The sequence below is a fragment of the Scylla paramamosain genome, chromosome 1 (genome assembly GCF_035594125.1).
Source record: "Scylla paramamosain isolate STU-SP2022 chromosome 1, ASM3559412v1, whole genome shotgun sequence".
Taxonomy (NCBI): Eukaryota; Metazoa; Arthropoda; class Malacostraca; order Decapoda; family Portunidae; genus Scylla; species Scylla paramamosain.
In genome coordinates, this window is record NC_087151.1 from 12,506,422 (window position 1) to 12,525,084 (window position 18,663).

General features: G+C 43.3%; 1 protein-coding gene across 6 annotated transcripts in view; it reads right to left on the reverse strand.

Annotated features, from left to right (window-relative positions):
• Window positions 1-2,378: 2,378 nt before the first annotated feature.
• Window positions 2,379-18,663, reverse strand: part of LOC135100752 (homeobox protein TGIF1-like) — a 40,561-nt gene continuing 24,276 nt past the window's right edge. For 2 of the 6 annotated variants that reach the window (XM_064004004.1, XM_064004030.1), the window contains exons 2-4: window positions 6,173-6,396; window positions 4,763-5,512; window positions 2,379-4,120 (exon numbers count right to left, since the gene is read on the reverse strand). In XM_064004004.1, coding sequence (XP_063860074.1) covers window positions 4,787-5,512; window positions 6,173-6,396 — 950 coding nt within the window. In that variant the 3' untranslated portion in view covers window positions 2,379-4,120; window positions 4,763-4,786. Of the gene's footprint in view, window positions 5,513-6,172; window positions 6,397-6,502; window positions 6,635-10,084; window positions 10,775-18,663 lie in introns of those variants that run through there. The other 4 variants (XM_064003996.1, XM_064004021.1, XM_064004011.1 and 1 more) reach the window with 3 other exon arrangements.

Genomic DNA, 18,663 nt, shown 5'->3' on the forward strand with positions numbered 1-18,663 from the left:
ATCCTACTCAGTCAAATTTAAGGACTCATCAGATGACACTAATAAAATTAGGACCGTATGTAGACTAGATGTGATAGAAGTAGACATCATCTCTTTCTTACTTTCCTCTCAAATTCCATGTTGTTTTTTCTGTACAACATGGTATCATTTCTTTTTTTCCGGCCAACTTCGGCTGGAGGGATGGGGGTGGGAAGGAGCCTTTTGTGCTATCCTGTCTCTCCCAGTAATAGAGTAGAATAATTACCCAAACAGCTAAGTAAGGACCTCAGGGTCTGTTGCTGTTTGGTTCTTCCTTTGTATTCCTCCTCTTCCTCCTCCTCCTCCTCCTCCTCCTCCTCCTTTTCTTCTTCTTCTTCTTCTTCTTTCACTGTTATAATGTACAATAAGTTTATTTCGTGACAAGACTATAGGGACGTTAACTTCTTTATTTGGATATACTGATGCATTATGTCCATTGCCATTACTGGGTTACGGCAATACATTTCAAGAGAGAGAGAGAGAGAGAGAGAGAGTACTAAGACTACTTATGGTAAAGTAGAAGACAGTCCCACATCTGAAAGAGACCAGCCATCACCATTTGAAATTAAGGTACTTAATATAATAATTTGTCCATACATTTCCCTTGACTTAATCACATAAATTTCTTTGTAAACGTATCGTCTGTACAGGGCGTTCAGGAACAGGGTCATGCAGTCAGATTTGTCTAGCAGGCCGAGATCTGCCTTCAAGGTTAATGGTCCGGGGAAGTCGTCATGTCACTCTTTGCCTCATTGTGAGTGAAATACAGAGAGGGCGTTCCCTGTTCCCTCACTCCGTTGTTCAAGCCAATGCGTTGTAGCACACAATATGGACAGAAGGCTTGAAGGGCGACAAAGCTTTCAGTGCCAGTTGGAAAATATATCCCAAGGCCGCCGTGGTTATTAGCGTCCCACAAGTAATAAGATTTTAGTCTCATGTGACGCACTATTTTAAGGCGGAAATGTGGCTCACATACCTTGACGCAGGCAGGGCCGAGATACGTGGTTGCACGTGGATAAAAGTTACTCTCTGACGCTAACATAAATCCAACACGAGTACTGAATCTGTTTATTACCTATAAAACTCTTTTGATCCTGATACCCACGTGCTCCTGCGTAAATAGAGCCATTTATTAAAAGTAGGTAGTTGCTTTTCAGGTGTAAGATGTAATATATTTATAGATATTTCCAAATACGCATGCAGGTTTTATATTTTTTTTTATTGTGGCATGTGCGATTCAGCCAATTTCAGCAGTGACGTTTGAAGGTGCAAAGTTAAGCAATTCCCTGTAATTCAGAGTATAAAGACTGTGTAAGTATATATAACTTAATACTCACTCACCTGAAACCGTTCGTATACCAGTGGACACAAGACTACCTATTTACTCCCTCAATTTTTTTTTTTTTTTCTGCTGCTGTCTGCTGACGTCATGGCGGCAAGGAGTCACGAGTAGTTTAAATCTGTGCTAGGATGGCGTCACGGCTCGTCCCATTATAGGCCCTCAAGGACAGACGTGCCCACGCCCGCGCCCGCTCACAGCATCTCATCAAGCACATCATGTATAAATATGTGATGCTATAAAGCTTTAAACTCTTCACTGTGCTTTCTATTTTTCTTTAATGAACTATGGAAATAGCAAGATGCTGCTCTCATACTGATCATAAATTTCGACGTGTTGGCAGGAAATTCACAAGGGTCCACCTGCTCAATTTTTAAGCATTTGTGTGAATAAATTAAAGTGTATGCGTTTCAAGCATCGAGCCAACAATCGACACGTGGTACTAATGCTGTAATACTTTTCATACAAGGTGGATGATCTGCTTTCAACTGGCAGGGCATAATGCTGGATGAATTTAGAGGTTCAAGAGTTGCCAAGAGAGCCGTCTAGATTTCACACGGCTGGGGGCCGGGCGTGGGAGCCTTGAGGGGAAAGGGAAGGGCACAGTGTGTTAATGTTGCAGAACAGTCAAGAAACTGATTAAATAAAAGATAAAATTGCCACCTTTGTCAGCTGTTCACCATTAAATTTCTCGAGCTAAAAATTAACACCATGAGTGCACTGGCACTCATGAACCTCAAATCATTCCCATGAATAGACTATTAAATATTATATATGGTGTTATAAAACAATAGATATAGGTGGAGTTCCAGGTTATATTGATTATTCAATTTGATAGGGCAGACTTTCTATTAGCCTAAGTAGCCAAACAGTGATTGATACACCCACCTCATTGCATCAAAGTGGTTATTTAGATCAGTGAATGGTGTTACAGCAGGTGTCTGCTGCTGGAGTGTTAGCTGTTTGCTGAAAACTGTAAAATTCCAACACACTGATTAAGGTGGATTGATTGATACCAATATTAAATAGATAATTTTATTTTCTCTATGATAATAATTCTGCAGACTGTACAGAAGACGCACTAATATTGGACTACGCTCATCCCATGTCCCCTCAGCCTGTTGCTTCCTCTCACTCGCCCTGCCCTGACCACACTGCCCCTTAGCCTCCCCACAAAAGGAACATGGCAACGAGAACTATTTAGAAGAGTAGCAATCCTGATATCAAGATTTACTGTAAGGGGAAACCAGAAAGAGACAGCAAAATTAACCCAAGAGTCAAGAAGGGGAGGTGAGAGCAAGGCAACAGTCTGAGAGTGTGGCATCGCGACTTCAACCATCAAACTATGAACAACATAAAGAATATCACTACTCTCACGGAATAATTGAGGTGGCAGTTACATGCAGACAACATTGGCACTGAATACAAAACTAAATATTTTCTTACAAACTTAGCCATATTATTTTTACTGTAAAAAGAATTTTGAAGAACCATTTCATCTACATCTTCCTCCAGCTTGCAGGGTCAATAACTAGCATATGTACATGATCCCTGACAAACTTTCCAACATTTATAAGTGGCAATATACAGTGTACACAGAAACTTTTCATTATCAGCCCCAGGTGGTTTGGCATTCATGATGATGTTCTTTTTTTTAACATATACTACAGTTCAAGTCAGTGTTCTTGTTGACTCTGTTACAACTGCTTAACATACTGTTGCTGCAAGACCTATATGCTAGTGATCACTCTTTTGGAGACCTGAACAACAAGGTTCAGTGTCTCATGGCCATACATTTCAAAGGTTATAATGTGAATGGTCAGGTGGTTGTTATGGACACCAAGCACAGGGACTTAGCTCAATCATCAGCTGCTCCTCGACTCTTCACTCCAAAGGTAATGTAAAATAGCACCATAAAATAATGGAGTGAGGTCACACAACTGAACTTCCAGTTTTGTTACTTACCATAGATCAGATATTTTTATATATTAACAATAAAAGAATGTAAAAAATTTAATTAAAAAGTGTATTTATTGCAGCTGGTTTAAGTTAATGGGCTTGACTTGATATTTTTACAATATCCACACTAGTGCAGGCACAAACATCACTAAGCATTTCCACAAACTTCAAAAATCCTTTAAACAAAATAATTAAATCTCTAGTATTATATTTTGGGATTGCCCAAGATAAAAAAATTAATACTTATTTCCAAAATATATCCAAATCAGATTACAATGAAATGTACAAATAAAAAAGGCTGCACCCTGAACAGGGAAGCCAAATATAAGATGCTCAGTGCAGCTAAACCACATTCTTTTCTTCTATTGAATGGTTACTACCTAAAATGATGTTAAAATATTAAAATATCAAAACTGTATTGTAGCTAATGAGCTTTCAGCATAATCTCATTTACATCACTCAAAAATGTTAGGTACCATAAGACTGATTCATCCATACATTTATATATACGTATAAACAAAATGGTTAAAGAATACTTAGACTGGTAACCGGTGAGCAGTTCTAAGTACTACTGAACCAAATGGTGTCTCACAAAGAGTATTGCAAAGCAGAACAGTAATGTGCACGAGAAACCTTTTAAGGCACATTGTTACACTTCCTCTGCGTTGCTTGAGCGGTATGTCAAGGCAGACAAAAACGTAGACAGCAATGAAGACACAAGTGAAGAACAGCTTTCATGAAGACATGTTAATTGTATGTGCAGTACACTCTCCTGACTGTTGATCACGTGTCTTCACTCACCGTCTGAAGGGAAGACAAACACCAATTTTGGAATGTTCTATAACTACACTAATCTTGGTGAGTCATGATAATTATAGGGGTTACCTAAATAGTATGGGCGGAGACAGCATTAACTCCATCACGGTAAGGCATTCCATTGTACTATAAAGACCATACATTTAAGAGATATACCAATACATCTGGTTAGTTCTTCATCACTGCCAAAGATCAGCATGTAAAATATCTTATGACAAAATGGGCCATTTCATAGCACAAAATTTGTTTTCTTTTCTAGAAGCATTTAGAAGTGACTGACAAAGATCCTCCAATACTACTGGATACAATCCAAGAAAACTTGTCTTTTAAAAAAGGATACTACAATTCAGAAAAATCACAACCAGCCCTTCAAAATGCATGTCTCTGCATAACTGACACTGCTTACAATAATTTTTTTTTCACAGCAAGACAGGCACTGTTCTTGTTACTGTTATTGCTTGGTAATAGTAAGTTCCTATATACATCACACATTGGAAATACTTTCTCACACTGACAAACTAAAAGCAGCTAACATGTGAAAAGTAGCTGGAGCTTTCTTTCTGCATGAGAAGCATCCAATATATTACATTCATAAAATCAATTCATGATCAATAAACAATTATTTCTTACTTTCCCAATTCCTTGTGCCAAGTTTTAGAGGCTGAGGTAGGTGCGGGTGGTATCTATGGTTTCCTGCGGGGGTGGTGAGGCATTCTGCTTCTCCCACTGGCTGAGGGCAGCATCAACCAGCATGTAAAGGCACTTGAATTTGTCTGCATCATCCTCTGGAGGAGTTGGGGGAGGTGTGACTTGAGCTGGTGCGAAGGTGTGTGGGGCATATTCTGTTTGTGGAACGTAATGCTCTGGAGTTGATGGCGGGTACAAGGGAGAATCATTTGGAGTGTATGCAGGTGAATTGGTGTCTGTGTATATGGGTGAGTTTGTCGTTGCTGTCACTTCTGTTATGAAGTTTGGGGCAGTGGTGGGTAGAGGTGCAGATGCTGGTGGTGGTGCTGGGTTGTTGGTGTTGAAACTGGTGTTGTGCTCAGTCTCCGAGCCACACCCACAGGGGCACACAGCTTCAAAAGGTGGCTTGGCTGATACTCTCTGCTGCTCTGCCACCCAGGAGGCAACACGGGACTGCATGGAGAAGTCGTAGTCATGGTCAGGGAGTTCTGTGGACTCCCAGTGGGGCCTGGTGCGTGTGTAGTCATTTTGGGTTGGCCGGGCACACTCCTCCTGCTCGACCCGGTCACGTGATGAGACGCCTTTCAACTTCTTAGCACGCCGGGTGATTGTGTACTTCTCAGGGTCGTTACCCTCACGCCGAATGATTTCTGGCAAGATTCTCCGCCGGGCGTTGATGAACCAATTGCACACCTGTAATGATGACATAATTAATGTATTGAAGAGAGAGAGAGAGAGAGAGAGAGAGAGAGAGAGAGAGAGAGAGAGAGAGAGAGAGAGAGAGAGAGAGAGAGAGAGAGAGAGAGAGAGAGAGAGAGAGAGAGAGAGAGAGAGAGAGAGAGAGAGAGAGAGAGAGAACTCAAACATATCTGAAGTATCCACATGTGCAAACTGAAGATGCTGATATTTTGACTAAGTGTTTATTTGATTTATATTAATACTTTTAAAAATACTAATAATTTCAGAGTTTAAGGTCATTGCATATTTTTGTTAGTTTTATTCTACTTATGAAATTAATTAATGCTGAAGTAATACAGATCAGGTCAATGTCTCCTTTACCAACACCAAGACACCACACTGCACACACAATGGGAAGTAATGTCAGACAGCTAGCACACCACTGCTTTTCATTCAGTTATGTCTTGCTCAAGATGGCAGATTCAGGTTGTGTATACATTTTTGGCAATGGTAATGAGTATGATAACAAGCCATTACCTGTACAGATGAGTCAACATCAGAAATGTTTACTTTATCTATAAAGATGCTGCTCATAAACCTACAGTAATATAGATGCAATATCTCTCACATACACATAAAAATAACCACACAAAATAACAAGAGCAAGTAATCTACCTGAAGGACAGACAGGTTGGCTGCACGTGACAGCTGCAGCTTCTCCTCATCAGAAGGGTAGGCATTGTAGCGGTGGTCATACAGCCATTTCTTCAGTATTTTCACAGACTCTTTGGGAAGGTTCCCTCGGCGCTTCCTAGCTGCTGCTGCTGCCGCCCTTAAATAGGACTCATCACCACCAGAGGAGGGCTCGTCTGTGCTGGATGAAGAGGATCGTTCGCGAACTGTGGAAAGAAACACTTGTTAATGCTTCATCCATTGTTACTATGGCCTATTCTTATTATTAGTGGCAAAAAAATAACAAATAATGATTGCGAGACTTCTACTCACAACTCATTTTGTCACTGTCTCCATTTATTCAGTGACACTTCATTTGAATTGTAAGGTACTGCACCTAAGAATCCATTTGACTCTTCTCTCTCTCCCTCACACACAAATACCCACACAAATAAATGTCATGTTCTTGAAACAGCGATGAGAAATACTGGAAATGGAGAAGCTACAACAATAAAGTCAAGGAAGAGGAGTATATCTATGTGATCACCAGGGAGACATTCAGATCACTGATAAACATGAGTGGCATTCAACTATATAGATGAAGAAAAGTTAAGGGAACTGATAGATGGTATCTGATACTGTCAAGCCTTGAATATGCACCTGTCTTGGTCACCATAAAAGAAAAGGCATAAAAGACGAGGGCACAACCATACTAGCTCCAAACCAAACACACTTTCTTCAACCTCTCCTCATAAAATGTATGTGCTTTACTTGGCACCAGAGAGAGAGAGAGAGAGAGAGAGAGAGAGAGAGAGAGAGAGAGAGAGAGAGAGAGAGAGAGAGAGAGAGAGAGAGAGAGAGAGAGAGAGAGAGAGAGAGAGAGAGAGAGAGAGAGAGAGAGAGAGAGAGAGAGAGAGAATCAGGATAGCCCAAAGTTAATCAGACATAAGTCCCAAGATAACCTTAGTGCTATTACTCAAAATCGCAACTGATGAATATGTATCTAACTTTGGAAGTGGATTGCAAAAGGCTAAAAGAAAAATAATCTGAAGGGCACAAAAGCGGGGACTTTTGGCAGAATATACAGAGGGTTTCAGAGCAAACATCAGAATTCATGTCTTGAAGTTAGTGTAGCTCATGAAATGAAATATGCATAGGTATTCTTTCGAATGACTGCAGTGAGAACTCAGTTGAGCATAAACACGCCTGATAAAATATCTTTATAAAACAGCTACCTCTGAAGAACGCACGGTCAATAAATAATATTTCTTTTATTCAAACAGTGTGTGTGTGTGTGTGTGTGTGTGTGTGTGTGTGTGTGTGTGTGTGTGTGTGTGTGTGTGTGCGCGCGCGCGCGCGCGGGCGTTTGCATTACCATACGACAGATGGATTATATAACACTTTCACTTCCACGCCATCTGTCAAAAGGGGCAAACGACTGTCAAGAAACTGACAACGTGATCGTGTTATGTCATTCCATAAAAGTGTATGTATGTATGTATGTATCTGTGATAGAGAGAGAGAGAGAGAGAGAGAGAGAGAGAGAGAGAGGGAGAGAGAGAGAGAGAGAGAGAGAGAGAGAGAGAGAGAGAGAGAGAGAAATCGTCTACTCATAAGTATAACATGCACGATAAAGCTAAAGATACTTGTGTCAAGCTGGGGTGCTGGGATGATTAGTACATGAACCGTATATAACCCATCAGCATATGTAACTCAAAAATCATCTTCGACTGAGTTATGGCCCCTGGTTAGTTTTATTTTTGGATACGATGATTCCCCAAAATATTAGTGGAATCGCTAAAAAGGCATGGCTAAAATAAAAGACGCATTACCATATTGACTGACAAAGACCCATATCTTTTAAATACATAAAAGTTCTTACTTCCTACGGGAAATGAGGTTACCGAGATTTCCAAGGGTTTTTGTATAATTATAGTAATAATTAAGTAATGTTTCTGCACTCTGTGAGGAAGAAGACCCAGCTAATCATCAGTACCCTGTGAAAATAGTTCTCATGAGAGTCTGAAGCATCTCAGATTACGGACCAAAATCTAGTGAAGTCCGTTTCTATAAATCAAGAGAAAAAAAATAAAAACATCGACAACTTGACTTATCTAAGTTAACACATCGGCAAATGGCAAGAAGAACCGGGAACTGTCAGATTCTCTCTCTCTCTCTCTCTCTCTCTCTCTCTCTCTCTCTCTCTCTCTCTCTCTCTCTCTCTCTCTCTCTCTCTCTCGGTATTGGGACAAAAAACATGCGCCAGATGTTTGCTTTGGCTTCAGATCTACAGTGAACTGGATATCATTATTCATTAAGATGCAAATAACAGCTCTTTTCCTTGATACCCAATGACAATTATATACTATGCAGTCAAACATAGTAGTTGCCTTTGGTTTCATATATCTATTTCATGACAGCACAACATACGAGACCAGCATCTATGACACGCATCACACTGTTACATCAACTTATTCAACTGTCTATTAATGTCATCCCTCACTGTAGTAGCTAAACCTATTTTGATGCGACTGACATACCAGCAGTTAGGGATTATCATCACAACCCTATCTTATATGGCTTTCCTATAAATACACGACACTGGTCAACTATCTCATAAATCTCCTGACAACGACCTTGCCTAGTCTTGCAGCATCACATGATTATAAAAATGTCAATAGATTACCAAGTGTTCAGGCTTCTAACCGCCCTTGATCTATATAGCCACCAGGCTGTCAAACACAAAGAACAAAGTAATCCGAATGAGGAGTAGAACTATATGATAAGCATCTCCTCACGAGGTTATCTAGCGGCGGTAAACAAGTCTCCACAGATAACACCTCTCGTCAGATAGGTTATCACCACCATCACTATATCATGCCAGCCCCACTCCTTATTCCCTCGACCCCAAAGTGTATCCTTGTGACGGCAAGCGCTCCCTGTTGATGAAGCTGATGACAATGTAATGAAACAGAGATGATAAATGTAAGAAGTAAATAATTTTGCATCTTGAGAGTGCATGCGTGGCTGGCCAGACCCGTAGAGTTCAGCAAATGGGTGCCATCATCTTGGAGGATCGAGCTGTCACCTGTCACTTGGTCTGGCTGGGAGAATGTCATTCATCACCACTGGAAGACGGTGCACTTGACACAGTAATAATTTCCAAAACAGCCTACCTATTCCATCATTATTCAGCAATCAATATACGTATATAAACAGCTTCTTTTTTCTGTAGCTGTAACAGTACTTCTCGTCTCCCTGACTACCCTGCTGTTCACCCCGTGCATTGTTGGGTGCATACGTTAACCTGGATTCTACATATGTGCTGTTGCTGTGTAATATATTATAGCGCAGTGAGCCAGCAGGTCTTGCTTCCCTCGCTCAGGTTACGCTAAACTTGTTTGAATGATACGCACTCTTCAACCATTATAACTTTTCATAACCAAATACCGTCCGCTCTTATTTGGAAACAATTTAGCTTCTTGTGTACTGCATTAATGTATGTGTATAAAGAGCGTGGTAAATGGTATAACTTTAGAAAACAAAATAATACCCGTAATAAATTCTGTGGATTGTGCAAAATATTCGTCCTTGTGTGTTTAAAAACCTGTTTACAACCAAGATCCTGAAACTTGCGACATGTTTCTGTAACTTTAATGTATTTGTCCCACTTTACATCACTTTAATTTAATAGATATAAATGAATGATAGAATCCCACACACCATCATACATTCCCAGACACCATTACAGTTTATCACCTCAATCATGCCGACGCGGACTTTCCCTATTCCGTTTCGGTTACATATCCCAACTCACATATATTCTCTTCGTCACTGAAACATGGCTACATACTACGGATGTCAGCCTGGTATATGGAAAAACTTCGTTACTAACATACGGATCACCAAACCCACCTTTCGCGGTGACGAACATTTCATCATGCGAGGAGTTGTCAGAGAAGTAATGCATGGCTGGCTGTGGCTGGGGTGGCGAGTGCTGGGTGGCGGGGTAGGTATGGTATGGAGGCTGTGGGGCGAGGAGAGGAGCGCGTGGGCCAACACGTGGGGCTTCCTCCTCCCCACACTTGCTTACGCCAGCCAAACCTTGGCGAGAATTTGAATCTGGTGCACTACCACTTTCTCGTCAGTTTCTCGGGAGCTCGAGTTTCCACAGGGGGCAATAAACAGGTTGGTGGAAGCTGGCGTCCGTAACGAACTGTCACCCTAATCCTGCTGTGGCTTGGCAGTACAGTACCACGTATACTGTTCTTATTCCACTGGTAACACAACGTCGTAGTACGTTATCGCTGTTTCGTTATATGTTCAAGAAATGTAACAGACGACAGTATCATTGGCTTCTTGACACAAGGGATGAGTGGGCCACGTGGTGTTCCCGAGCCCGCCAAACACCCGCTGCTTTCACTAATGGTTTGCTAAGCCTTTGCTCCCCGATCAACAACACTACTAGCGGTGACACATAAGTTCCTGGTGTTCAGCAGCTTCAGAAACATGTACGTTCACTCAAATCACCCAATAATGGCACGAAATAATAAAGCGAAGCAGAGCCACTCGCCTCCTAGCGCGCCCACCACGTGACTGACGTTGGTGCCCGTCGCGCTTAAGACCAACCTTGAGCCGCGGCGCTGGACGGGGGAGGGGCTTGGGGAGCCCCTAAATGGGAGAGGGGGAGGCGGAGCGGTTCTGGGAGGGTTGACAGTCCACCTCATATTGTTGTTTTCCAACTACTAAAGATATCTGCATCCTTGCTATCAGACTTTGCATATATGTCTCATTCTCGTTTTAAGTTACAGTGTGGCTTGCTTACTTTCATAAAGGTTATTAATACAGTTTATCAAAGATGACTTGCGGGAAGGCTTTTGCATGCCGCGGCGGGAGGCCAGGAGGCTGCCATATGACAAGCCTTTTCCCCCGCATGGTCCCACGCGGAGACCATGTGAAAATTATACATGGTCGTAGTGCTACATTTACAAGGAAAAATATAATCGAAGCCAACAAGAAATAAAAAGCAACACCAAACAAAATATGTTGGTGATTGAACATTGTAAGGAATAGGTAAGAATAATGGCGTTACATCTAAGAACATTCGTACTGAACACCATCACATTACTTACAATAATATTTTAAATGATGCATGAACATCAATGCGGAATGGGAGCATTGTTACTTTCTATTTGTGGGTTGTCTAGGGCAAGCGGCATCTAGCAGGTCTTCTCCCGCCTTCTGCCATCCCACTGTCTTGCTTGGTCAGCGTTACGTACTGAAAACCCGGCCATGACCGCAACTATTGTCACAATAGTATAATATAATCACATGGTTCATCTTACTCCTTGCGCTACCTACTGCAAGCTTTGTGCTAAAGAAAGTCATTCCTTAAAAGTATATTATAAAATTTCGCGGTTCACTAATCCTTTGTATTTTATTTATTTATTTTATTTTTTTTTTTTATTAGCTTAACAAAATATACCGAGGAAGGACTGGACGGTGGAGAGGAGGGCGGCGACGACTGGCCCACAACCCACCCTGGATGGCGATAGGTTTACTTTCATGTCCCCGATGAGGTTCTTAATCAGCGATAAGACACACATCTGTACAGACTACGAGAGCTCTTACGACATCCTGTCAGAAAGTACCACGCATGTATACCGCTCATCTTTAGCTTCATCCTTGTAAAAAAAAAAAAAAAAAAAAAAAAAAAAAGATATATGGTAACTTTCTCGTCGCACTAATAACACTCCACAGAAATAGAAAGCGGCGGGACCTGTTGGTGGGTCGTGCACGAGATCCTAACGAGCTGGGGATGTCGACTTGAGGCGCTTACTAGCTTGATAAGAGAAAACCTTTTTCTTGCTTTGCTTGCAGCATGTTATTTATGATTAAGTGCCCAAATTCTAGTCCAGTTTCTCTGCCTAAAACGTACTCTGTTGAGATACCCACCAACCCCCGCATAAACACCTCAGCATCTGTCATCACAGCCAGACAGGACAAAGGCCAACCATGCCTAAGCCACTTCTGCCCACCGCTACCCTCGTCCCCTGCTGCCTTACCCGTGCTGCAACTGACAGCCGCCGCCGCCATGGAAGGCACTACCACCCTACCCCTCTTCCATTTACCCCCCCCCCTCCCAGGCCTCTCCCCTTCCCAGCGATATACCTGCCATCCCCCCTCCCTCCCAAGCCACCGGGCGTCCTTGGCATAAGAGCGGCGGCTGGGAGTAAGGGAGGAAGACTTCAGTGTTCGCTCATTCACCACAGATACCTTGCGCACTTCCGTACACAATTCTTCCTCCTCCTCCTCTCTCTCTCTCTCTCTCTCTCTCTCTCTCTCTCTCTCTCTCTCTCTGTGTGTGTGTGTGTGTGTGTGTGTGTGTGAGAGAGAGAGAGAGAGAGAGATACTGTTTTTTAGAGAAACGAATGATGTATAACCACTCACAGGTACAGGGACTGGAAGTTACAAAAAAGTTTTATTTAACAAGAAATGTGACCATATCAAGTTAATATCAAGTATATATATATATATATATATATATATATATATATATATATATATATATATATATATATATATATATATATATATATATACATATATATCGCCCATGGATTGTGAATTAACTTGATAAGTTACGCAGTTTGAAATAACGCTGTCAATGGTAAAACTTCATCTTTGTGAACTAATGACTCGACATTCACCACAAAAATCAAGTATGTAAAATGTTCTTACAGGATGTGGACTCTCATGGGTAGCACAATGTTACATTATCTGTACTGCGGGGATGTCAATGGGCGCCATGCTACCACGCGGCACCAGATAACCAGACAACCCTCCGGCAAGGGGTGAGCAGAGGATGAAGAATTTCCGGATGAGGGAAGGGACGTGGTTGTTTCCCGCGAACCCTCACCCACAGCTTCCTTCCTCCTCCCCATTACAGTGCTATATTGCGTCTGCCGCACGGAGGAAATTACTTTGAGCGTCAGCGTGATCGGATGTCAAGCACGGGGAGGTGGGAGCGGGGCGGCTCTGGGCCATGGCAATCCCGGCGTGGCTCCCATTCCATTTACCCTCCGGGCCCGGCGCGTGCCTGAACATGGCGGATTAATGGGTTTGAGGACTTTCGAATATCAAAAGTGCGTACCATTTCGCGAGTCACCATCACCAGCCCGGCAGGCCGCAATCCCACCCCGCCCTCTTGCAGGTCTGGCTCCGGCTGGTGGACCACCACACTGCAACTCCTGTTGCTGGCCGCCCCTCGCGCCGCCAGTCTGCCGCGGGTATTCCTCTCTGACGCTATATCTACCTAACGCATCTTATAAATTTAACCCCTATGATTTTTTTTTTATTTTTTTTCTGACAGACTCCATCATTACACGACTCGAATTCTCAGAATCAATTATAGCTGACTTTGTTAGCTCAACATATAGTTGACAAGTTTACGCACTTCAGGTCTACCAAGAGTTACTCATGAAGTGACATACTGTGAAACGATAAGCTACAGACTGAATACTACCTCATTGGGTCAGTGGTGACGACTTGCACCCAACATCCCAGCCGACGCCGCCTGTCTGAGCAAGTCGAGGAGTTGTGTAATACTTAATTCCCAACCCCCAGCCTTGCTTCGCTGCGCGTTACACTTGCTCCCGCCGCCACCCCGTCATCAAGAAGACTTCTCTGTACGTACTGCACAGCGGGGAGAGACTGAAAGTTTCATATAGCCTGAGTAGTGTCAGTCATCTCTGACAAGAAGCGTTCCTTCCCGTCAGCAGCAAATAAAGAAGAAGTGGTAACTCAAGATTCCTGGCGGTCGGCCGTCTCCGCGACTAACCTGAGCACACTCAAGGCCATCTTCGTGTTGGCTGCCGACATTCGCCACGCGGCTCGTCTTGTCATGTTTTGTTACTTGCCATTTCCTCTATTAACACTCTGTTAAAAGATAACAGAACAGACGCATGATAAAGAAAAAAAAAGTACCTCTAACCCAAACCGTAACAAAGTAGGATGAGGAAGACTGCGGCGGGCTGTTGTTCGTAAATACAAGACGGGAGGACACTCCGAGGTTACCACAGCAGTCACGGTCGGTCATGATTCCCAGCGAGGCGTTGTGTGACGCTCCCTCGCAATGCGCACATCAACAACAGCCCAGTGCAGCCGTGCCGCCTGCATGTGTGCATACCCGCCCAATTCCTACACACCTGTACACGTCAATAAGGCGTGGGGGAAGGTGTTTTACAAGTCATTCAGGCTACGTGAGACGCGCGTCTATCCCTAAGGAGGTGGGATGGAGGCCAGGGAGTGCGTTAGACTAGGCGGGCAGGCTGGAGACAATGTGACGGCAGCGGCGCACACAATACCGCCATTATACATCACGTCGCCCTCTTTGCTCTCCGCTGTGTCTCGTTGCTGTCACAATCATGCGTTCTGTCTCTGCTTCACTGACTTCTTACGTGCTCCTATGTTTGGGTCGAAGGTAAAGAGCGCGTGACAACAAACAAGCAAGGCCACCACCAACACAACAAATATAATAATAAATAATCTTCATATTCATTAACACTCCTCTAGGAACAGAAAGAACTTGACAACCTCTTAACACATACGCAGAGTCATTCCCTTGACCAATGGCAGGGCAAGACTTTGGGGGAGTGGTGGCTCTCTGCCTTCCTATTGGCTGGTGAATGTTTACTACGCTCCACCATGATGCAGATGTTTGTCCTTCAAGCAGCACCAGTCTCAAGTCATGCACATGTCTAAACCCACAGAACACACGCACCAATGGGCTCCGGGGCCATACCACAAGCCACCACCCACTGACATGTGTTGCAAGACCCGACAGCTCGCACCCTCGCCACCGTGGGTCCACGGGTGACTTTATAAACGGGGATGTCCTCTCCACTTGTATCTGGTCCAGGAATAGATTACAGTGAGGCTTGCAGTAATAACATGGGTGAACAAGTATAATGAGAAAGACCGTCTGTTCCTCGCAATGAAGAGAGAGAGAGAGAGAGAGAGAGAGAGAGAGAGAGAGAGAGAGAGAGAGAGAGAGAGAGAGAGAGAGAGAGAGAGAGAGAGAGAGAGAGAGAGAGAGAGAGAGAGAGAGAGAGAGAGAGAGAGAGAGAGAGAGAGAGAGAGAGAGAGAAACAACAGTCGGTGTTGACCATTAAGAGGATGTGTGATAAGCTACACTAAAGTAAGAGATGCGGGACAGTAAAGGCGAAGGCTCCTCCGAGGGCAACAAACCGTTCCACACACGCCAAGTAGCGGAACTCATTACAAACACGCGAGCCACAATGAAGAGCGAGATGCGCAAACGTTACTAATCCATGACAGTTCACGGTCTGTCACAGAGGTTTACAACACAAGTGAAACTGTACTTGGCTGACTGAAAATTATAAGAATAGGAAGTCTGTAAAAGGAAGTTGCGAGGATGAAACAAATGCAGGGCGGTATATTTCATGTTATGTTTCTTAACCTGTCAATTCCTTAATTCAAATTAACACCTTTTTTTCAGAACGCGACATCCTTTATTATTGCAATGTGTTGACAAATCAAGTTTAAAGAGCCTGAAGTAACGTAGCTAATGACCACCAGCTAGGAATTCTTTCTTATTAATATTAATGCGTCAAGACACACTCAAGACATATGCCCTTGCCTCAGGCGTCGGAATTATCCAGTCAAGGAAAGTTGGCTAGCTTCGTGGAACGAGCTTCGTGGAAGAGTTGAGAAGGCGGTTTCTCTCTCTCTCTCTCTCTCTCTCTCTCTCTCTCTCTCTCTCTCTCTCTCTCTCTCTCTCTCTCTCTCTCTCTCTGCATCGTTGAAAACATATTTTAGTTCTGTAGTCTGAACACCCTCGACTAGCTTCTTCAGTTTCAAGGTTGCTCAGGAAGGCACGGGTTCTACGACGCCCACACCACTGCAAGTCAACTCCGCTACACAGCTCCTTTGCTCGTCTGCTGAACCACACCCTTACGTAACTGGTAAACTGTTAAGACAAGTGCGTAGGGAAGCTTTTTCCTGCCACGATTCACGGAGCGACAACAGATGAAAGTTCCCTTGTATTTTATTCAGTCACGTATCTTAAAAAAAGAAAAAAAATAACTTGAGCATTGATATGGTTACGAAAGAACCAAACGTACTGTTCAGATATAGTATCGTATTCTGAAACATTTGTGCCGACATAAGGACTATTTGCAAATGCCACCATGATTATTAGTTGGCCTCTCATAGATGTTTTCACATTAATGATACATATTCTTATTGAATCAGCAATAAAACATTCTTGAAAACCCATATCATTTCTGCTACAGCCTGCTAAACGTCTTGAGAACCCAAAAACCTTCCGCTAACAGCCACCTAATAAGACTTGAAAACCCAAATAGCGTCCACTACAGCCTGCTACGCACTGAATACCTTCCACTACAGGAGGCTAAAATTAGCTGAAATGAGACGCCCAAACGTTTGCGAATACGGACCATAAATACACGGCGGGGGAGAACCAGCAGCGGCGGCCTAGTAAATACAGGGGCCAAGTCGGCTGGTGGTGGTGGTGGTGGTGGTGGTGGTGGTAGTGGTAGTGGTAGTGGTGTGGGGAGCCTCGAGGCACTTACATTGACGGGTACTACGCACAACCTGACAAGGCAAGGTTGAACTAAGGTAGTCTCTCCAGCACATCCTCACCCTACTACTCAGATCCATTACTAGACGAGGGTCACTACAGACGAGTATAAGGAGCTCAGTAAGTGCGACCTGATGAGGTGAACTAGATTTGAATGAGGAGTCGCCCCTTGGTGTGTCAAGCCCCAAGGATCGAGGGTGGGTGCCAGCTGGCGCCGGCCCAGCCCGCCCGCCGCCTGGGAACTGCGGCCAACCCAAATAGGTAGTACATAAACACTTTGGAGATAATCAGCTGTCGAGTTTCTTCCATACCCAAGCTGGTGAGGGAGGTGTGTGTGTGTGTGTGTGTGTGTGTGTGTGTGTGTGTGTGTGTGTGTGTGTGTGTGTGTGTGTGTGTGTGTGTGTGTGTGTGTAAGGATATCTGCCGTAATTACTTCAGGGTCGTTTATGTTGGTGCAAGATCATTACCGACACCTAAGTAAGACTTCAAATCAGCCACATCGACATGAACAACATGACATGAAGAACGAAAGCCTGGAGTCATCACCCAACCCGACTCTGTGTGTGTGTGTGTGTGTGTGTTCGCTCTCCTTCACACGCTACCTACGGTCCTTGCCACTTCTACTGCAAATGACTAATGCATACCCCACCAATCAGTTCAATCACACACACTCACACTCACACACACACTCACACTCACACTCACACACACACACACACACACACACACTCACACACACACAAAAAAAAAAAAAAAAAAAAAAAAAAACACACAAGGCCACTGCAAAAGGGAAGTAGTCTCATGTGAATGTTGACAATACATAGAGCACGTACAGTATAATCAGTCCGTCATTCAAATGCATTCATGGATTCTACCTTCACTCAATCTCGTATTTCAGTAACTACTACTACTACTACTACTACTACTACTACTACTACTACTACTACTACTACTACTACTACTATCCCTCTGATTGATAATGACGCTACAACACTTATTACTTCACTTTCGCAACTGCAGATGGTTTTACTATTAAAAAAAATAAAAAATAAATAAAATAAAATAAAATAAAATAAAACTACAGACTAAAATTATTACACTCGACCCTTGCTGTCAGTTGCACCGTTTGAAACTGTAAACTTGCAGCAAACCGTTCCATCAAGCTGGGAGAGAGAGTGAGTGAGAGTGGCGGAAAGGGAGAGTAATAAGGGGGAAGGACAGGAGGGATTAATATGGAGAAACGGGAGGAAAGGAAGGAGAACAAGAAGTGTGGCATATATTCTTAAATGTTTCGGTTGTCTCAATTACTTTTACCAGTGTAAAGAATACTGTTGAGATTTTTTTCATGGGTGTTTGTATGAACCCAGTGACAGTTTAACAAGTATTCTGCACCACTGATACGAAAAATAAGCTCAAGAACTCGACAAATCGTCACTATCAATATAATCTCTGAAACTACTCTCTATGAAACCACACGACGCTTAATAAGCCAATCACAGGAGGAAAGGACGTGGGAAAAATTCATTTTAAAGAGTAAGGATAACCCATCTTTGTCGCTCTTGAAAGTAGCCCTATGAGAGCCCAAAGTATCTAATATGGAAACAGACTAGAGAACAAAAATGAGGACGTCTAAGGATACCAACCTGAGAGAAAGGGAAAAGAGTAAGAAAAAGGGTAAGAAATAAAGTTTAAGAACAAGCCATAGAAAAGCAGAAATGTCAGTCCCACGCGCCATCGCCACAATCCAGAGAGCACGATAACCAGTAGCAAACGTCCTCCCCTTCCTTCCTGTCAGGCACACCCGCCCTACTCCGTCCCCACCACCTCCCCAGCCACATACACCCAGACGCTTCCCTCCCAGACCCCCAAG